This window comes from Coregonus clupeaformis, chromosome 15, assembly GCF_020615455.1.
Source record: "Coregonus clupeaformis isolate EN_2021a chromosome 15, ASM2061545v1, whole genome shotgun sequence".
NCBI classification, from domain to species: domain Eukaryota; kingdom Metazoa; phylum Chordata; class Actinopteri; order Salmoniformes; family Salmonidae; genus Coregonus; species Coregonus clupeaformis.
The window spans coordinates 43892041-43914968 of NC_059206.1; the positions used below are offsets into that span (position 1 = coordinate 43892041).

At 44.2% G+C, this 22928-nt stretch overlaps 1 protein-coding gene across 8 annotated transcripts in view; it reads left to right on the forward strand.

Moving 5' to 3' along the window:
• Positions 1 to 22928, forward strand: part of LOC121582377 (E3 ubiquitin-protein ligase RNF34-like) — a 49959-nt gene extending 27031 nt beyond the window's left edge. For 7 of the 8 annotated variants that reach the window (XM_045225165.1, XM_045225171.1, XM_045225167.1 and 4 more), the window contains 5 exons: positions 19151 to 19216; positions 19415 to 19616; positions 19847 to 19882; positions 20090 to 20131; positions 20872 to 22928. In XM_045225165.1, the coding sequence (XP_045081100.1) occupies positions 19151 to 19216; positions 19415 to 19616; positions 19847 to 19882; positions 20090 to 20131; positions 20872 to 21056 (531 nt within the window). In that variant the 3' untranslated portion in view covers positions 21057 to 22928. The remainder of the gene's footprint in view (positions 1 to 19150; positions 19217 to 19414; positions 19617 to 19846; positions 19883 to 20089; positions 20132 to 20871) is intronic. The other variant, XM_045225168.1, reaches the window with a different exon arrangement.

The window sequence follows — 22928 nt, forward strand, 5'->3', positions numbered from 1 at the left end:
CAAAATAATCAAAGGTCTGACCGCACGGAGATGCTTGGGAAAATGGTTACAACGGGGGACCAGAGTGTTTGTGTCTCAGGGGAAGAGGGTGGATCTGATCTCCATCACCTAGGACTTGACATAGGTTACTCAAATATAATTGTTTTGTAAATTTTTGCTCAATCTTGCATGCTTTCTCAAACAGCTGTAACTGTATATACTTTTGTAAATCAGGTCCTTTCTTGAGTTGGGCTCTGGGATGTAACAACCGCATCTGAGGTTATGGTTGATTGTGGAGGAAATGGGTTGTGTGTGTGTGTGTGTGTGTGTGTGTGTGTGTGTGTGTGTGTGTGTGTGTGTGTGTGTGTGTGTGTGTGTGTGTGTGTGTGTGTGTGTGTGTGTGTGTGTGTGTGTGTGTCCCACATCTGTTGCAACGGGGTAAGGATGTTAGTGTAACCGGTGTGAAATGGCTAGCTAGTTAGCAGTGCGCACTAGTAGCGTTTCAATCGGTGACGTCACTCGCTCTGAGACCTTGAAGTAGTTGTTTCCCTTGGTCTGCAAGGGCCGTGGCTTTTGTGGAGCGACGGGTAACGGTGCTTCAAGGGTGACTGTTGTCGATGTGTGCAGAGGGTCCCTGGTTCAAGCCCAGGTAGGGGCGAGGAGAGGGACGGAAGCAACACTGTTACATTGATGCTGTTGGCCCGGATCACTGGTTGCTGCCGAAAAAGGAGGAGGTCAAAGGGGGGGTGAGTGTAACCGGTGTGAAATGGCTAGCTAGTTAGCGGTGCGCACTAGTAGCGTTTCAATCGGTGACGTCACTCGCTCTGAGACCTTGAAGTAGTTGTTTCCCTTGCTCTGCAAGGGCCGCAGCTTTTGTGACTGTTGTCGATGTGTGCAGAGGGTCCCTGGTTCAAGCCCAGGTAGGGGCGAAGAGAGGGACGGAAGTAACACTGTTACATTAGGGATAATATAGGATTGAACCACAATAATTGTTTGCTAAAATAAGAATTGCTTGACAAAAATGTAATGTAATACAATGGCAATCCGGGTTATAGGTAACAATCCTTTACTTTAACGCATATTAATTGATAATGATGGAAATGAAGATATGCAAGATATTTGAATAGATATATATTTTTAATAGCTATATATATATTCAGGTGAGAGCACTGGAAATGCGTTTGGCGGTTGACCTGCCTCTGTTTTGTAGGTGGCACTGTGTGCTGTTTTCGAAGGATGGGTCCTGGCCTCTCGGGGGGCCTAGGGATCCGGGGGGACAGGGGTGGTATGCCGATCAGTGGGATGGCAACCCAACTTGGGATGGGGAGGGGCTTTAGCGGGGGGAATAGTGGAGAACAATTGGAAGGTTACTTAGTAGCAATGCAAATATCATGGTACAGCTATATGGACACTCAATCACTATGGTATTTTTTATTGGTAAATTAACAAACATATATTATGATAAATAGATTTGAAACCTGTATCTCATTATGGTAAGTGGTGAAATAAGTATAGCCAGTTATAATTGCAATGGCTTGGCAGATAACAGATCACTCTGTCATGCTAATTGAGTTGGAATAACAGACTGGAAGCTTTAAAAGGAGGGTGGTGCTTGAAATATTGTTCTTCCTCTGTTAACCATGGTTACCTGCAAGGAAATGCGTGCCGTCATCATTGCTTTGCACAAAAAGGGCTTCACAGGCAAGGATATTGCTGCTAGTAAGATTGCACCTAAATCAACCATTTATCGGATCATCAAGAACCTCAAGGAGAGAGGTTCAATTGTTGTGAAGAAGGCGTCAGGGCGCCCAAGAAAGTCCAGCAAGCGCCAGGACCGTCTCCTAAAGTTGATTCAGCTGCGGGATCGGGGCACCACCAGTGCAGAGCTTGCTCAGGAATGGCAGCAGGCAGGTGTGAGTGCATCTCCACGCACAGTGAGGCAAAGACTTTTGGAGGATGGCCTGGTGTCAAGAAGGGCAGCAAAGAAGCCACTTCTCTCCAGGAAAAACATCGGGGACAGACTGATATTCTGCAAAAGGTACAGGGATTGGACTGCTGAGGACTGGGGTAAAGTCATTTTCTCTGAATCCCCTTTCCGATTGTTTGGGGCATCCGGAAAACACCTTGTCCGGAGAAGACAAGGTGAGCGCTACCATCAGTCCTGTGTCATGCCAACAGTAAAGCATCCTGAGACCATTCATGTGTAGGGTTGCTTCTCAGCCAAGGGAGTGGGCTCACTCACAATTCTGCCTATGAACACAGCCATGAATAAAGAATGGTACCAACACATCCTGCGAGAGCAACTTCTCCCTGTAATATTCATATGTGTCAGCATACTGAATTGTAATTGGATGCATTCTACTGTCATATACTGTGCTATGATTGGTTAAGACCACCCAGGTGGTGAGGTCATTCTAAAGATGATCATGGCCGGAGACACATGAACATGCCAGTTATAGCTAGTTAATAAAGAGCTACGTTTATAAATATCCTGTCATCCTGCATTTTATTATTTTGTACAAAGCATACAAAACAAGAAATGGTGTCAGAGTAAAAGGACTAAAAGATGGATTTTGCTGGAGTTCCTTCACCTCGAATGGATTGGGGGTCTACAAATCTACCCGATGCATGGCGTAAGTTCAAACAGCATGTGGAGCTGATGTTCACGGGTCCTCTGAAGGAAAGAGGAGAAGAGGAAAAGTGCAGCTACCTGCTCCTCTGGATCGGTGAAAAAGGGAGAGACATTTACAAGGCTGAATCAAAGGTACTGAAAACATACTACGATCGTTTTTAAGCATATGTTGTGCCAAAGACCAATACAATTACGCTAGGTACAAATTCCATGAGAAAGTACAAGGCGCTAGCGAATCGTTTGAACAGTTTGTCACTGAGCTGTGTCTGCTTGTGAAAGACTGTGATTATGCAAACAAGGATGAGATGGTCAGGGACCGTATTGTATTTGGAATACACTCACCGCGAGTGAGAGAAACTTTTGAATGTTGGATTAGATCTCACGAGCTAGCACAGGTTCAGATGAAAACCATTTCAGGCGGCAGTACGAGCGCATCACGTGAACAAGCAGTGCACGCAGTCAGGCAGACATCAAAGCACACCTCCAGTGCCCAGAGAGCATGTTTCAGAACGGAGTCAGACAGAACTCCAAAACAGAGCGACACAGACTCCAAACGCCCCAAAACATGTGGATATTGTGGATACAAAGTGCATGGCGAACAGGGGAATTGCCCAGCTAAAGGCAAACAGTGTACTAAATGTGGAAAATGGAATCACTTTGCAAAAGTGTGCAGAGTTTACCGTGGAAAAACAGTACATACAGTGAGTGAAGATGAAATGTCAATCAAAGAGTCAAATGCTGATGAACTGTTTTTTGATTCAGTGACACAGAAAAGTCAGATATCAGAGACAGAGCAAGCCTTTGCTGACATTGAGATAGGAAGACAAGGCACAGAGCTAAAATTCAAACTAGACACTGGTGCACAAGTAAACATTATTCCTCTGAGTAAGTACAGAAGCTTGACATCTGAGTGTGAGCTACAGGCCACCACGCGCAGACTGACTGGTTATGGTGGTGAACAGCTCCCAGTAAAAGGCACATGCACTCTCAAATGCAAATACAAGGAAAGGGACATGATGTTGGACTTTTACGTTGTTGACACTCGAGTACCTGCAGTGCTAGGTCTTAGCATGTTTAGACATGGACCTTATCAAGCTAGTTTTATCAGTGACAGCACCAGTAGAGATAGAGAATGTCATGGAGGAGTTTGCTGATGTTTTTACAGGAATAGGACTATTCCCAGGAGAATGTACCATTCACCTTGAGCCAGACGCAACACCTGTGGTCTACCCACCGAGAAAGATTCCACTTGCTCTCCGCGCCCGTCTGAAGAAAGAGTTGGAGAGCATGGAGCAATCTGACATCGTCACCAAGGTTACAGAACCGACGGATTGGGTCAACGCGTTAGTGGTGGTGGAGAAACCACGCACAGGCAAGCTCAGAGTATGTCTCGACCCAAGAGACTTGAACAAGGCTATCAAACGCCCCCATTACCCCTTACCGACGCTAGATGGCATCACACACAAGCTAGCGGACGCACGCTACTTCAGTGTCATGGACGCCAGATCAGGCTACTGGGCTATCAAGCTCACAGAAGAGTCATCTAAGCTCACAACGTTCAACACACCATTTGGACGCTACAGGTTCCGTCGCCTGCCTTTTGGGATTATCTCAGCCCAAGACGAGTTTCAGCGAAAGATCGACGAGATGTACGAAGGCCTCGACGGAGTCGTGGCAATTGTGGACGACATCCTTGTCTATGGTCGAACCAAAGAGGAACGCGACAGAAACCTCAGCGCGATGCTGCAAAGGTCCCGCGAGAGAGGAGTCCGGCTCAACCCCGAGAAGAGCACAGTCGGCGCTACAGAGGTCAGCTACCTCGGACATCTTCTCACAGCGAATGGAATCAAGCCAGATCCGCAGAAGATCTCAGCCATAAAGGAAATGGAGCCACCATAGAACCGCGCAGAGCTGGAAACAGTGCTTGGCATGGTCAACTACTTAGCCAAGTTCGCACCCAGCCTCTCCAATGCTAATGCACCCCTGCGTCAGCTGCTAAAGCAGTCCAGTGAGTTCCTCTGGGACAACCAACACGACATCGCTTTCCAGAAAGTGAAAGACTTGATCACGAGAGAACCAGGACCTATCCTTGCCTACTACAACCCCAACAAAGAGCTCAGACTCCATGTGGACGTGTCGAAGTATGGACTAGGGGCAGTGCTACTGCAAGAAGGAAAACCCATCGGCTACGCTTCCAAATCTCTCACAGACTATGAAATCAACTACGCTCAAATCGAAAAGGAGCTGTACGCCATTCTGTTCGGATGTAAGCGTTTCCATCAGTATGTCTATGGACGACAAGTCATTGTGGAATCAGACCACAAGCCCCTCGAGTCAATCATGAGGAAACCGTTAGCCGCAGCCCCGCCAAGGCTACAGAGAATGATCCTTCAACTACAAAAATACGACTTCACAATCACTCACCTTCCAGGCAAAGACATCCCTGTCGCAGACACACTCTCCAGGAAGTTTCTTACCTACAAGGACAGCAGCCTCAGTGAAGGCATGGACATGCATGTGCACACTGTGTACAGCAGCTTACCAGTTAGTGACACAAAACTGAAGGAGATCCGAGCAGAAACAGAAAAAGACACACAACTCACACAGCTGAGGAAAGTCATACAGTCAGGATGGCCTGAGGAGAGGAGAAAATGCCCTCAGAGCGTCTCAGAGTTCTGGAACCATCGTGACGAACTATCACAGATCAACGGAATCATTTTCAAAGGAGAGAAAATCATCATTCCTACCAGTCTCAGAGAAGAGATTTTGACAAAGATCCATGCTGGACACATGGGCATGGAAAAGTGCAAACAGAGAGCACGGGACATTTTGTTTTGGCCCGGAATGTGCAAACAAATAGAGGACATGGTTGGTAAATGCCCCACCTGTCTTGAACGACGCCCCTCAAACACCAAAGAGCCAATGTTACCTCACCGTATCCCAGACCGACCCTGGCAGGTCGTGGCAACCGATCTGTTCACATGGAACAACGAGGACTACATTATAACAGTGGACTACCACAGCAGGTACTTCGAACTCGACAAGCTTCACAGCACCACATCTGCAGCTGTGATATACAAGCTGAAAGCAGCCTTTGCCGGGCATGGCATTGTAGAGACTTTAATATCTGACAATGGGCCCTGTTACAAATCAAATGAGTTTGAATCCTTCACAAAAGCAAGGGAGTTCACACACGTCACCACAAGCCCACATTACCCTCAAAGTAATGGCCTTGCTGAAAAATCTGTGCAGATCGCTAAATCACTCATGGACAAAGCAAAAGCAGACAAGAGAGACCCCTACCTCAGTCTCCTTGAATACTGCAACACTCCAGTTGACAACTTCAAATCACCAGCCCAGCTGTTGATGAGCCGCAGACTTCGCTCAATCCTTCCCAGCACCAACCAGCAGCTGCAACCTGAGGTCGTCAGCTACAAGGAAATGCACGCAAAACGTGCACAGAGGCAACAACAGCAAAAGCGATACTACGACAGGTCAGCCAGACCACTGCCACCACTGAACGACGGAGAGTCAGTTAGAATCCAGGAGCATGGCTACTGGAAGCCAGCAGTCGTCATCCAACCAGCTGACACTGAACGTTCATATCACGTTCGCACCGCAGAAGGAGCGGTGTACCGCCGCAATCGTCGTCACCTACTGAACATAAAAGAACAACACACTGACGAGATGAACTGTTCCCCTGAAAGAGAATGGGATGGACTAAACACAGACACAACACAACATACACCATACTTACCTGCAACACCACAAGAACTGTTGACCGACACAGAAGCATACTCAGCTTCATATCACACAAGGTCAGGAAGAGAGGTCAAGCCTAGATCTGTCCTAGACCTGTGAAAGGGTGTAGGCGGATCGCTGCCCTAAAAGAGTTCCAGACTGTAAACTTGTTATTGAAAGTTAACTTGAAATGCTTTGGTATTGTATTTGTTTGATATGTTGAGATGTCATTGCTACAGTGAAAAGCTGAGTTGCTGAGAAATATTTGTTCTAAAAGTAACAGTATGCTGAATCATTGTTTCAGTCTGTTATGTTAATGCAGTTGGTGCTGTTTAAATGGTTACTTACCTCGTTCAAACTACAGAGCATGTATTCAAAAGAAACGCTTTGTTGTTCTACGTATTTATTTCTTTTTTTTAAAAGAAGGGGGATGTAATATTCATATGTGTCAGCATACTGAATTGTAATTGGATGCATTCTACTGTCATATCATACTGTGCTATGATTGGTTAAGACCACCCAGGTGGTGAGGTCATTCTAAAGATGATCATGGCCGGAGACACATGAACATGCCAGTTATAGCTAGTTAATAAAGAGCTACGTTTATAAATATCCTGTCGTCCTGCATTTTATTATTTTGTACAAAGCATACAAAACAAGACACTCCCAACCATCCAAGAACAGTTTGGTGACGAACAATGCCTTTTCCAGCATGATGGAGCACCTTGCCATAAGGCAAAAGTGATAACTAAGTGGCTCGGGGAACAAAACATCGAAATGTTGGGTCCATGGCCAGGAAACTCCCCAGACCTTAATCCCATTGAGAACTTGTGGTCGATCCTCAAGAGGCGGGTGGACAAACAAAAACCCACAAATTCTGACAAACTCCAAGCATTGATTATGCAAGAATGGGCTGCCATCAGTCAGGATGTTGCCCAGAAGTTAATTGACAGCATGACATAGCGGATTGCAGAGGTCTTGAAAAAGAAGGATCAACACTGCAAATATTGACTCTTTGCATAAACGTAATGTAATTGTCAATTAAAGCCTTTGACACTTATGGAATGCTTGCAATTATACTTCAGTATACCATAGTAACATCTGACAAAATATCTCATGACACTGAAGCAGCAAACTTTGTGAAGACCAATATTTGTGTCATTCTCAAAACTTTTGACCACGACTGTATAATATCTATTGTTTACAGGAAACTAATTCAACAATTCTAGATGAAGTTGTGTGGAAAAAGGACTGGGAGGGCGAAATATACTTCTCCCATGGGCAAAGAAACTCAAAAGGGGTGATGATATTAATTAACAGTAATTTCAATCCAAATGTGCAAATTGTCCAAACAGATCCGCAAGGTAGATGGATGATTTTAAATATGTTATTGAACCATAAACAGATATGGCTCATTAACCTTTACGGACCAAATAATGATGATCCACACTTCTTTGACTATATATATATATATATATATATATATATATATATATATATATATAATAAATTATCAACCCTGCAAGCAATACAAGACTCTATTATTATGGTGGGAGATTATAATACTGTTTTAAATAGCTCAATGGACCGTAAAGGATCACACTACAAACTATCACCCTCAAGTCAGCCACCAATTGTGCAAGTTCTCCCACTTAAAAAGATGAGAGGCCTGTAATTTTCATCATAGGTACACGTCAACTATGACAGACAAATTGAGGAAAAAAAATCCAGAAAATCACATTGTAGGATTTTTAATGAATTTATTTGCAAATTATGGTGGAAAATAAGTATTTGGTCACCTACAAACAAGCAAGATTTCTGGCTCTCACAGACCTGTAACTTCTTCTTTAAGAGGCTCCTCTCCACTCGTTACCTGTATTAATGGCACCTGTTTGAACTTGTTATCAGTATAAAAGACACCTGTCCACAACCTCAAACAGTCACACTCCAAACTCCACTATGGCCAAGACCAAAGAGCTGTCAAAGGACACCAGAAACAAAATTGTAGACCTGCACCAGGCTGGGAAGACTGAATCTGCAATAGGTAAGCAGCTTGGTTTGAAGAAATCAACTGTGGGAGCAATTATTAGGAAATGGAAGACATACAAGACCACTGATAATCTCCCTCGATCTGGGGCTCCACGCAAGATCTCACCCCGTGGGGTCAAAATGATCACAAGAACGGTGAGCAAAAATCCCAGAACCACACGGGGGACCTAGTGAATGACCTGCAGAGAGCTGGGACCAAAGTAACAAAGCCTACCATCAGTAACACACTACGCCGCCAGGGACTCAAATCCTGCAGTGCCAGACGTGTCCCCCTGCTTAAGCCAGTACATGTCCAGGCCCGTCTGAAGTTTGCTAGAGTGCATTTGGATGATCCAGAAGAGGATTGGGAGAATGTCATATGGTCAGATGAAACCAAAATAGAACTTTTTGGTAAAAACTCAACTCGTCGTGTTTGGAGGACAAAGAATGCTGAGTTGCATCCAAAGAACACCATACCTACTGTGAAGCATGGGGGTGGAAACATCATGCTTTGGGGCTGTTTTTCTGCAAAGGGACCAGGGCGACTGATCCGTGTAAAGGAAAGAATGAATGGGGCCATGTATCGTGAGATTTTGAGTGAAAACCTCCTTCCATCAGCAAGGACATTGAAGATGAAACGTGGCTGGGTCTTTCAGCATGACAATGATCCCAAACACACCGCCCGGGCAACGAAGGAGTGGCTTCGTAAGAAGCATTTCAAGGTCCTGGAGTGGCCTAGCCAGTCTCCAGATCTCAACCCCATAGAAAATCTTTGGAGGGAGTTGAAAGTCCGTGTTGCCCAGCGACAGCCCCAAAACATCACTGCTCTAGAGGAGATCTGCATGGAGGAATGGGCCAAAATACCAGCAACAGTGTGTGAAAAACTTGTGAAGACTTACAGAAAACTTTTGACCTGTGTCATTGCCAACAAAGGGTATATAACAAAGTATTGAGAAACTTTTGTTATTGACCAAATACTTATTTTCCACCATAATTTGCAAATAAATTCATTAAAAATCTTACAATGTGATTTTCTGGATTTTTTTTCCTCATTTTGTCTGTCATAGTTGACATGTACCTATGATGAAAATTACAGGCCTCTCTCATCTTTTTAAGTGGGAGAACTTGCACAATTGGTGGCTGACTAAATACTTTTTTCCCCCACTGTACATGGCGGAGACTCAATCAAGCTAGTCGTCTTGACTTCTTTCCTATGTCATTCTCGTTGGCACCAAAAGTTTTAAAAAGTGTTGATAGGGGACAGAATGCGGTCGGACCATCATATAATTGGCATAGACATTACTCTTACTGAATTTCGATGTGGGCGAGGATATTGGAAATGTAATCAAAGCCTATTGGATGATAACTTGTTTTTAACTAGGACAGATGAATCCCCTTATTGTACTGGACACTTTTAAATGTGCCTTTTAGAGGCCATGCAATTCACGGAGTCACCCATGATTCACCAAATGATATTTTGAAGGAGGAAGCAAAGTACTTTTAAGAATATGTTTTTGTTTCAGTCGCCTCCATCTCCTCTAACTGAAGCTAATTGTAGGGATTTTTTTTCTATTGATAATGTAAAATTAACAAACTCATGTGAAGGTGAAATTACAGAGGAGGAACATCTGGATGCAATTAAAGACTTTAAGTCCGGGAAAACTCCAGGGTTGGATGGCATACCAGTCGAGGTATACCAAATATTTTTTGATATACTCAGAGGACCGTTATTAGCATGTTTTAACCACTCCTATGTAAATGGTAGATTATCAGACACTCAAGAAGAAGGTCTGATTTAAACATTATACAAGTGGGAAATTAAAGATCCAGTCCATTAAAAAAATTGGAGGCCCCATACACTTCAGTGTTGTGATGCAAAAATTTTAGCAAAATGTATAGTGCATAGAATTAACAAGGTATTGTCGGACATTATTCATTCGAATCAGACAGGTTTTGTACATGGATGATACATTGGAGATAATATAAGGCAAGTACTGGAAACAATAGAACACTATGAAAAATCTGGGAAACCAGGCCTGCTATTCATAGCAGACTTTGAAAAGGCATTTCATAAAGTACGACTGGAGTTTATATATAAATGCCTGGAGCATTTCAATTTAGGGGAATCTGTTATAAAATGGGTTAAAATCATGTATAGTAACCCTAGGTGTAAAATAGTCAATAATGGCTATTTCTCCGAAAGGTTTAAACTGTCAAGAGGAGTAAAACAAGGTTGTCCACTATCGGCATATCTATTTATTATGGCCATCGAAATGTTAGCTATTAAAATCAGATCCAACAATAATATCAAGGGATTAGAAATCCAGGGCATAAAAACAAAGTTGTCATTATACGCTGATGATTCATGTTTTCTTTTAAATCCACAACTTGAATCCCTCCACAGCCTCATATAGGATCTAGATACATTTTCTAACCTCTCTGGATTACAACCGAATTATGATAAATGTACTATATTACGTATTGGATCACTAAAAAATAAAAATTTTACATTACCATGTAGTTTACCAATACAATGGTCTGATGGTGATGTGGATATACTCGGAATACATATCCCAAATTAAATAAATGATCTCACTCCAATACATTTTAATAGAAAGTTAGCAAAAATAGATAAGATCTTGTTACCATGGGAAGGTAATACCTGTCAATTTGTGGAAAAATCACCCTTATTAACTCTTTAGTATTATCCCAGTTGACCTATTTGCTTATTGTCTTGCCTACGCCTAGCGAACTGTTTTTTAATTATATGAGAAAAAAACATTCCATTTTATTTCGAACGGCAAGCCAGACAAAATTAAACGGGCCTATTTATATAATGAATATAAATTCGGAGGACAGAAATGATTAAATATTAAAGCATTAGACCTATCACTAAAAGCTTCAGTCATACAAAATTATACTTAAATCCGAACTGGTTCTCTAGCAAATTAGTAAGATTGTCTCACCACATGTTCAAGAATGGCCTTTTTTCCCTTTATTCAGATTACAACCTCTCACTTTCAGTTATTTGAAAAGGAAATCATCTCCCAAATATCACGATTTCTATAACTAGCCATAGAAAGTTGGTTGCAATTTCAATTTAATCCTCCAGAAACGACAGAACAAATAATGCAACAAATATTGTGGTTAAACTCGAATATACTTAATTGATAAAAAGCCAGTATTTTTTGAAAAAATGTTTAAAAAAGGTATAATCTCCGTAAAAGATATCATAGGTAGGACTGGTGGAGTTATGTAGCACATGCAGCTAACAAAAACATATGCAAATGTCTGCTCTACCCAAAATTACAACCAAATAATTGCAGCCTTACCGCAAAAATGGAAGAGGAAAGTGGAAGGGGGAAAAAGTAAGGAACTTGTCTGTCAGCCCTGCATTAAAGAACATAATTGGTTAAAGAAAATTGTGATAAATAAAAAAGTATACCAGTTTCATTTAAGGACCAAAGGATTGACAGCCGTCCCATATAGATTGCAAAATTGTTGGGAAGAGATTTTTGACGTACCGATTCCATGGCATAGTGTTTATGAACTGATACGCAAAACGACGCCGGATTCAAAACTTAGAATTGTTCAATTTAAATTATTATACAAAATTCTTGCTACCAATAGAATGTTATTTATATGCGGGATACAATCTTCCCAGCTCTGCAGATTTTGCTGCGAAGAGACAGAATCATTAGATCATTTTGTTTTGGTACTGTCCATTTGTGGCTTGTTTTTGGTCACAGGTCCAGGAATGGCTGAAGGATTGCAATATTTACCTGGAGCTAACCCTGCAGATAGCACTACTGGGTGATTTGAAAAGTCATAGTCAATCAATCAATAATATAATAATACTTTTAGCAAAAATATTTATTTTCAATTTACAGTCTGTAGAAACAATGAGAATAGAAGGGTTCAGAAGTTTTGTGAAACATCACAGTACAGTTGAAAAATATATGGCAAATAGAGATCCAATATGGATGGTGTTAAGAGATAGATGGGAGGTGTTGAATGGAGCTGAGGGATGGGACTAATAACAACTAACAACAACTAATAACAACAAGATAACTAATGTAGGGCATGCTGTGTCCATAATAAGGATATAGGTTATAGGTTGAGAGCTTTTGTGAAGGAGCACAGTTGGAGAGATATGGCATATAGAAGCAAACTGGATGGACATCATGATAATGATCGGAGAGGTTGAGGGTAGAGAAAGTTCAGGAGTAAAAACAAACAAAATATAATTATTGTAAAATTGACTGTGTCCATAAAATGTATATAGTATGTATAAGCTGGAAGTAGAGGCCTAAGCGTTGTTGTTCACTAGTTTACTCCAATTAGGGAAGGGGTGGTGGGGTTGGAAAGTAATAAAGGGAAATATATTTATTTAAAGGATATGTGTGTATATGTATGTATGTATGGATGGATGTGTATATGGATGTGTATGTATGTATATATACAGTTGAAGTCGGAAGTTTACATACACTTAGGTTGGAGTCATTAAAACTTGTTTTTCAACCACTCCACACATTTCTTGTTAACAAACTACATCTCAAGACATCAGTCAGGAAGTTAAAGCTTGGTGGAAATGGGTCTTCCAAATGGACAATGACCCCAAGCATGTAAACTTCCGACTTCAATATACAGTTGAAGTCGGAAGTTTACATGCACCTTAGCCAACTACATTTCAACTCAGTTTTTCACAATTCCTGACATTTAATCCTAGTAAAAATTCCCTGTTTTAGGTCAGTTAGGATCACCACTTTATTTTAAGAATGTGAAATGTCAGAATAATAGTAGAGAGAATGATTTATTTAAGCTTTTATTTCGTTCATCACATTCCCAGTGGGTCAGAAGTTTACATACACTCAGTATTTGGTAGCATTGTCTTTAAATTGTTTAACTTGGGTCAAACGTTTCGGGTAGCCTTCCACAAGCTTCCCACAATAAGTGGGAAGCACACGCTTTTTCATTTCTGTCCACAAATTGTCTATAGGATTGAGGTCAGGGCTTTGTGATGGCCACTCCAATACCTTGACTTTGTTTTCCTTAAGCCATTTTGCCACAACTTTGGAAGTATGCTTGGGGTCATTGTACATTTGGAAGACCCATTTGCGACCAAGCTTTAACTTCCTGACTGATGTCTTGAGATGTTGCTTCAATATATCCACATAATTTTCCTTCCTCATGATGCCATCTAATTTGTGAAGTGCTGTGAATTATAAGTGAAATAATCTGTCTGTAAACAATTGTTGGAAAAATTACTTGTGTCATGCACAAAGTAGATGTCCTAACCGACTTGCCAAAACTATAGTTTGTTAACAAGAAATTTGTGGGTGGTTGAAAAATGAGTTTTAATGACTCCAACCTAAGTGTATGTAAACTTCCGACTTCAACTATATATATATATATATATGTATATGTATATATATGTGTGTGTGTGTGTGTGTGTGTGTGTGTATATATATATAGATATATATGTGTATATATAGATATGTATATATGTGTGTATGCGAGAGAAAAAAATCAATTGGGGGATTGGAAGTGATGCAGACAATTACATTGATAGAAGTTACAATCTATCTGCAATATTAAAGCTCGTCTACCCCCCCATTTTTTTTATTGTTTAAAATAAAAATAAATGTGCAATCTATTCTAGATCTCTAGTGCTGGGTTGTAAGGTTATGATTGTCCCTAGTCCTACTGAAAGTAACCCCTTGGGATAACCATATAGGCTAAATATAGGAGCATGAAAAGCTTACAAGCATTCTAGTAATTGCATTATTGTATTGCAGTCAGGCCCTGTTCTTTGCAGCCAGAAATACAGTCTGATACAGTCTGGTGCTTTGTGTGTTTGACATGAATGAAGGGCTTCACAGAAAAAAGCCTAGCACCACCGCTGTGAGCTGACGTCCACTTGACTGACTGCTGGAAACAGCTGCGTTTACAGTGCCACCCTGGGCACTGCAGCCAGTCATCAACAGACTTTTTTAAGTCTGTTATTGTGAGTCAGTTATGTAATGCTCAGTTACACACATTTTAACTGAAAAGACAGAGAGAAAGAGAACAGTACTTCTCACATCTCTATCCCTGGGATCATTTTGGCAGCCCAAACATCACAATCCTCCCCTCCTATTGTGACACTAGCACTGACTTTACTGCTATTGAGGAAAAATTTACTATGATATGTGGTTGTCTCACCAACTATCTTAAGATGAATGCACAGACTGTAACGCCCTAGGCAGGTTGTGGGCATAGCTAGTGCCTGGTGCTTGTGCAGTGGTTCGGTTGTGTCGTTGCCGATTGTTAGAGCGTGACATCTGGGCTGGGATGGCTAGCACGCCACGAACAGGCCTGGTGATGCATTATTAACGCAGGTGCATGCTGGGGGCCTGCGGCTTATTGGTCTAGTGGAATGTGACGGAGGGAGCGTGTGCATGCATGTACACCCAGGGACATCAGCCTCCCCCGACCCCTACAGACCCAGCCCCCATCCCTCATTGTGATGTCACACCAGAAGAATGTCACGGTTCAGACAGACGACAAGAGGACCACAATTGCGTCACACCAGAAAGTTTATTTAAACTTAAGGGGAAAGGGATGTAGGGAGTGAGTGAAGGCTCCAGGGGTTATCCCGTCCGATGTGCTGGGTCTGTGCCTCCCCCCAGTGGCAGCGATGCGTCCGATGACGCCGGTGGTTGGTGGTCCAGAAGTCCTGGGGGGGGGGGGAGGAAACACAGACACAACGGGGCGGATGAAAACAGGCAGAAGTACAGTTCAAGGGAAATCCAAATACGTAGTAGCAAGGCAGAAGGCTGGTCAGAGTTACCGGGGTCGAAGAGTAGTCAGGAGTCGTAATGGCAGGAAGCAGGTCTGGTTCTCCTGGGGCAGAAGAGTATCCAGGAATCAGGCAGGTCCGGGGGTCACAAAACAAGGGTGAGCCAGAAGCGCGAGCACACAGGTTCCGGGGTGTGAGCTTTGCAGACGATCTGACAAAGGAGAGCTGAAAGACAGGGCTATAAATACTGGGAGAGGTTAGTGGGTAATGCAGCGCAGCTGGCAGAGTAATTAGAGCCGAGCAGAGCAGGGACAGGTGGAGCTAGTTAGGCTGAGTAGAGAGAGAGTGGTGAGCAGAGTGGAAACAACTTAAGGTGGTAACCCAGTGGAGTGAGAGGGCTCATGACAGAACCCCCCAAGGGACGGCCCCAGAAGTCCCAAGAGCAACACCACGCCGGGCGGGAGGAGGGGAGCCGGAGGAGGGCTAGAACTCCTCCGAACGGTCCGAGCGAACGTCCTCATCCTCGGAGGAAGCCGGAGGGCCGTGGTCGGGAGATGGGACAGGTCCCGAGACAGGATCAGGCACAGGACAGGAAGCCGAGCGGGCAGGACGGTTAGGGATCCCTCTGGGGCGGCCCTACGGATTGCAGGTTGATCAGGATGCCGTTGGTGGAAAGCGGTGATGAGAGTCCTATCCACAATCCGACTAGCTGGCACCCAGGTCCTTTCCTCAGGTCCATAGCCCTCCCAGTCAATGAGGTACTGAGACCCCTACCCTTCCGTCTGGACCGAAGCAGGCGGCGGACGGTGTAAACCAGACCACCATCGACGAGCCGTGGAGGAGGAGGACAAGGCGCAGCAGGGACCAGCGGACTCTCATGGACGGGCTTAATCTTAGACACATGGAAAGTGGGGTGCACCCTCAGGGAATTAGGCAGTTGGAGCCGGACAGCAGTTGAGGCTAATCACTCTTATGATAGGGAATGGGCCAATGAACCGAGGTGCCAGCTTCTGCGACTCCACCCTGAGTGGCAGGTTCTTCGATGACAACCACACCCTTTGACCAACATGGTAGGTGGGAGCAGGAATTCTCCGACGGTTGGCCCCGGTAGTGTAGCTGGCAACGGATCTGAGGAGTGTGGCTCTAGCTTTGTTAAACACCTCTCTGAGACCATGGTAGCATTCTGGGACATTGGAGAGGTCAGGAGCGGAGTTAGTAGGTACTGGCCGAGGGGGTAGTGCGGCAGCAAGCAGGCAGGTTCGGTGGCAGTCCTCTCCCCACTCCCCTGATCACCCGGTCACCCAGTCGAGCTGAGGGTTGTGCCGGGCGGAGCCATGGGTAACCCAGGATGAGGGGTTGGCCTGGAGAGGGGGAGCAGGTGAAACTGGATAGTTTCTTGATGGTTTCCCGGACAGACCCATCGAGACCGGGGCCGTGACATGAGTGACCGATCCGAGTAAGTGTCCGTCCAGTGCCCGGGCAGGAATAGGAGGTGTCAAACGGAGGTTCTCCAGTCCCAGTTGGCGTGCCAGCTTGATGTCCATTATGTTGGCTTCGGGCGCCAGAATCCACCAGAGCAGCCAGGGTGTGAGTTGAGTCAGAGAGGCGGAGGTGAACTTGCAGCAGGGGTTTGCGGTCGGAGGACTGGATGGTCATTGAACTCAACCGGACTCCCCCTATGCCCGGTGAGCTTCGGCCCTTTAAAGGACAGGTTACCACACGATGTCCGTCACCTCCACAATAGAGGCAGAGGTTTGAGGTGAAGCGTCGCTGGCGCTCTGCAGGAGTGAGAGAGGCTCGCCCAATCTCCATAGGCTCAGACTGATCAAGCTGACCTGGGTGAGTGGCAGTAGATGACAGGAACCCAGTCGGATCTCTCCGAATGCCGGTAGTAGGTGGACCTTGGCGCCCCTCTCACGACGACGGGTCTGTATCCTTCTGTCGATCCTGACAGTCAGTGCGATGGCTTCATCAAGAGTGGAAGGCAGTTCCTGGGAGACCAACTCGTTCTTGATATAGTCAGCCAAACTATGGAAGAACGCGTCCACCAATGATGGTGTGTTCCAAGAACTTCGTCTAGCCAGGGTTCGGAAGTCGATGGAATGGTCTGCGACTGTACGTCTGCCTTGTCGAATACTGAACAGTTCACGAGACGCCTCTGCGGTTGGTGAATCCAGGTCAAACACCTTCAGCATCTCCTCAGCAAACAGGTCGAAGGTTGCACATGCGGGGGTTTGACGTTCGAACTCTGCTGTTCCCCAGAGTCGAGCTCGGCCCGTCAGGTGAGTGATGGCATACCCAACCTTAGCCCCCTCCGTGGCGAAGGTCCTTGGCTGCAAGGAGAACTGAAGTCGGCAGCTAGTCAGGAATGGCCGGACCTGGGTAGAATCGCCGTTGAACCGCTCGGGGTTTCCAATCTTGGGTTCGGAGCAGCGGCTGCAATGACCGGGGCAGGTAACTCGGGGGCAGGGCTGGTGGGCAGACTGGCTGGGGTCAGGTTGGTGAGGAGTTGAATGATCATGGCGAGTTGTTGTTGCTGCTGCTGGGACTGCTGCTGGTGCTGCTGGAACTGCTGATGCTGTTGGTAGCCGGCCTGAAGCAGAGAGGTGATGTCGCCGCTCATGCGGCCTAGCTCTCTCTCAGTGTGTTCCAGGCGTAGCATGGCGGTGGGTTGCTCAGGTTCTTCGGTTTCCATGTCGGGGGAAGTGTGCGCTGAGTCCATAATGGTCAGATCGTACTGTCACGGTTCAGACAGACGACAAGAGGACCACAATTGCGTCACACCAGAAAGTTTATTTAAACTTAAGGGGAAAGGGATGTAGGGAGTGAGTGAAGGCTCCAGGGGTTATCCCGTCCGATGTGCTGGGTCTGTGCCTCCCCCAGTGGCAGCGATGCGTCCGATGACGCCGGTGGTTGGTGGTCCAGAAGTCCTGGGGGGGGGAGGAAACACAGACACAACGGGGCGGATGAAAACAGGCAGAAGTACAGTTCAAGGGAAATCCAAATACGTAGTAGCAAGGCAGAAGGCTGGTCAGAGTTACCGGGGTCGAAGAGTAGTCAGGAGTCGTAATGGCAGGAAGCAGGTCTGGTTCTCCTGGGGCAGAAGAGTATCCAGGAATCAGGCAGGTCCGGGGTCACAAAACAAGGGTGAGCCAGAAGCGCGAGCACACAGGTTCCGGGTGTGAGCTTTGCAGACGATCTGACAAAGGAGAGCTGAAAGACAGGGCTATAAATACTGGGAGAGGTTAGTGGGTAATGCAGCGCAGCTGGCAGAGTAATTAGAGCCGAGCAGAGCAGGGACAGGTGGAGCTAGTTAGGCTGAGTAGAGAGAGAGTGGTGAGCAGAGTGGAAACAACTTAAGGTGGTAACCCAGTGGAGTGAGAGGGCTCATGACAAAGAATGCCCGGCCCTGCACCATTAGCTAATTGCTTTTTGTGCTGTGATCCGGTGGAGACGGAGAGGAGGGGAGGAGTAGGCTACTCTCTGTTTTATGTTCTCTCTTCATTGCACATAAAGGGCTGAGTTAATGCAGGGCAATATGCCACAAGCCAAACACATTCTCATCAGACTCACTCTGCGTATTTGCTGCATCCCCGCCACGACCATTGGATTCTGGTTGCAGGCAAACTCCTAATAAAGCCATCGCCTTCAAAGGGAATAATGACCCACTTAAGTTAAGATTAGAAGAAGCAAATGGTGCTGAATACTAAGTGTAACATGGACTACCTTTAGAGGATAAGCCTACATATCTAATTTCCTTATCAGACATTTTAAGAGAGACATCAAATATCAATGTGATTAACTGCAAGTGCAAGTCTAGTGATTACAGCCAACCCAGTGGTGTTTTATAGAAATTCTGATTTGTGGGAGAAAGCGTGCGGCGCATCCTAAAGGAAAAACAAGTATTTCAAAGCTGCCTATCTGCTTTCATACTATTTCTAAAACTGAACATGACTGTCTTTTTGTTGTATTTTCTGTTGAAACCCCAGGAGCATGGGGAAGCTCCAACCATCCCCCTCCTGCACCTGGAACCTGCCAGTGAACCTATCATAGAGGTGAGACGGCCAGCCCTTTACCTTGATCTGCCTCTACCGCATGTATTTAACTGAAGATAACTCACTGACCCACTCTTGTGAGAGCGTTCACTTTGTCCTATTGCTTCAATGACCATGGCGTTCACTACAAACCTAGTCATAGTTGAACTTATTGGCTTGAACATGTTTTCTGAAGTACCTCCTCTTTTCTCTCTGTAGGTCAGTCCAGTGACACAGAGGAGGATGCGGGCCTCTCTGTCTGACCTGGACAATGAGGGGGACATTGAGAGCCTGTCTGTTCGGCAGTTGAAAGAGATTCTGGCCCGTAACTTTGTCAACTACTCTGGCTGCTGTGAGAAGTGGGAGCTGATAGAGCGGGTCCATCGGCTCTACAGGGAAAATGAGCAGAACAGGAAGTCCAGTAAGAACCACGTTGAATCATTTTAGCCCTCCTTTACCAACCAACCTAACCTTAACTAGAACCCTACTGATCTTGTTAATAACGACCATTGTAGCTTATCAATCTCCAGTTAAACCCTATTTTGAACAATGTAGAAACTGTCCAAGTTAAAACATCTTTCTTTGATTGGTGTTATTCACAGTTCCAGATACAGCACAGTATTAAAGATGCATTTCTTTATTTTATTCCAGTGGAAAATGTCTGTAACATCAACAGCATGACCGCAGGTGAGCATTCAATACTCTTTCGTTGGGTTGTATATTACATGCATATATTCGAGTTGAAGTGTGACTTTACATTTACTACTGTTCATTAGATCAGATGACTGTGTACAGGAATTGTTCTCATACTACGTGAGGTAGAAGTATTGGAGTAAGAGCTTGTATCCTGTTAGAATCACTAATGGCTATTTTGGTATGTGCTTTCATTCTAAGTGGTGGCATATCCTCCACCTATATGCAATGGTGCAGTGGGAGGTAAGATACTATTGTGTAAAGGCATGTCTAACTCCACCATCATCCCACCTGCAAAACCACAGAGTGCTCAGTACTGTCTTAAAATACAACTCTCCATATTGATGCATGCTGAAGTCTAATTTCCATTAAATCCTGATCATATCTCCCTGCATGGTCCCAATGCTTGATTTTTTGTATGTGTTTCTCATTTCCATCATCTCATTAGTACTGAAGGCTTGTCGTTCTTCCTGTCGTTAATGCGGTCCCTAACAACTTTTACCTCTTTACGACCCATCATATTATATTAATTGCACCGTCTTCATCGGGTTTTATTATATATACAGTGCAGGTCTTTGAGACACCCTTCCTAATAATATAAATGGCTTGAGGATTGCATTATACCCTGCTGTTTAACACACTAAGAGTTGTTTTGGAGAGCGACCAGTTAATCATGCTGTTTAACTGGCTATTGAAGCACTACATATATCATGTAGCTACTGATCAGAGGAGGCTGGGCTCATTGTAATGGCTGGAATGGAATAAATGGAACGAGATCAAACATATGGAAACCACATTTGACTCCGTTGCAATTATTCCATTCCAGCCATTACAATGAGCCCGTCTTCCAAGGGCTCCTCCCACCAGCCTCCACTGCTACTGATGTAGGGTATGTGAATGAACCAGAGAAGACAGCCATCCTCAGGCTGCGTACTGCATAGTGAGTGTAATACTGTTTTCTCATACCTTATTTCTCTCCACAGACCGTGTGAAGGCTCAGCTGGCCTCTGATGATCACCTGTGTCGCATCTGCATGGACGCTGTGATCGACTGTGTGCTGCTGGAGTGCGGTCACATGGTCACCTGTACCAAATGTGGGATGAGGATGAGCGAGTGCCCCATCTGCAGGCAGTACGTGGTGCGGGCCGTGCACGTCTTCAAGTCTTAACTAACTCTGCCGTGAGCGAACATGTCAGCCGAGGACATTGAAGCTGCGGCGGAGAGTGTGCATGTGCTCGAAAACCTGAATCTGTAGTGAGGGAGTTTGAATGGGCTGTGCACGTTTCCAAGGATGCAACAGACGTGCACATCCTCCAGTTCAAATGACATGCAGAGCAGACCGCTTCACACAGCCTAACTCCTATTCCTAGAACTACAAGAGCCCCACTTCTCCCCAGTGATGGTCTGGACCCACTGGCTGCACTGACTGACCTTCTAGAAGTATTTAGTGTAACACACATTGAACTGTTCCAAAAATAACTCTACAATATCTTATTTTATAGTGCTTCATTTCATTTTGTAGTATTATTATTATTTATTTTTTTACTTATAATTAACCATGGAGCGGAGTTGATCCCATGGATACTTGAATTGGATTGGATGTGATTTTTCATGGTGAGTAGTTGAGGTGATCAAGGTGGAAATGATGATGATATCCCAGGGTTAGAGTCGATATGGTTTACACACCTGTCACACCAGGCTATACTGTGTGTATCTCCTTCACTGTTCTTTAGTATGTGCAATATTAAAAAAGAGATTTCTATGTGTGAGTGAGGAACTGTCTGTCTATAAACCAGTCTGAGAAACACTATCAGGCTGTACGTCTCTGTGCTGTTCCGTTCTACACACACATCGTAGGGTGTTTTAGGTGCCAAACTTCATACCACAACTACATTACTGATGTCTGATTGCGGTTTCTATGCCAAGTGTCACTCCTCACTTCAGACCATGCATTGTAGATTGGAGCAGCATCCAACCCAAATGAATCAATTTGTGTTCAAGCTCAGTGTTTGGTTAGATTGTAGGGAAACACTTGAGCCACATGCTACGGGTTAGTAAGGGGCTTCAGTTCACTTGTTCCACCCATGTTCTCCTCTTGCATGTGTTTTAATCAGTCACAAGTGATATCACATTATGATCAATATGTACTATGTTGATGATCTTGTTTGGCTTGGATAAGGCTCCCATCTAATGTGGTAACATACCACACACTGTGGCTGGGTCATCCCATGCTTTAAATTCCTGTGCTCTTTGTGTCTGTGTAGCTTTTGTTAAAGTCAGGCATGACTGGCAATGTGTCTCTGCCATTTAACTTAATTAAGCAATATCATTCCATTATTTTTCCCTAGGTGTTTTGTCCGCTTGTTGTCCATTGGCTCTTTGTTCAACTCGAGAAGTAGGTAACAGGTGCTTATACTTAAACATATCTTTTAATCATGTTGTGGGTGTGTCTTGTAATATCTAATATTTTTTTAAGAGAATAAAAATGAAGCTTAACCTCAATCTGTTCTACATTAATTAGTTAATACAAATACAACTTGTGTTCTTTCAGATTTTTCGAATGTCTTTAAAATTATCTACTAATGCCTGTGGTACGTTATAGCAGAAAAGCTTATTGCTGTAACATTTATTGCATATGATATCTAATATTGTTGTTTACTGATATGTAATCTATAGATAAATATATTTTTCCATTTGCTTTGGAAGTCATAATTTATTAGCATTTATTTATATTTTGAGAGGTTGAATTGCAATTTTTTCAGAATGTAAATGCTATTAATTAATCAGATGAATATGATGCTCCACCAACCAAAACAGAGCGCTTACTGATCATGTGACAGCTCACAATTAAAGTTCTCATCATTTTCCTTTGGAGCATTTCTTGTTCTTACCTGCTGGGATCCATTTATACATCACGCACGTTAGCGAACAGTCACTGTGATTACATGTATGTTTATTAAATTCCTGCTACTTCTCAAAAATATGTCACTTGTAGGCAGCTATATGATATTAAAGCATGATGAGTTATGTGCACTCAATG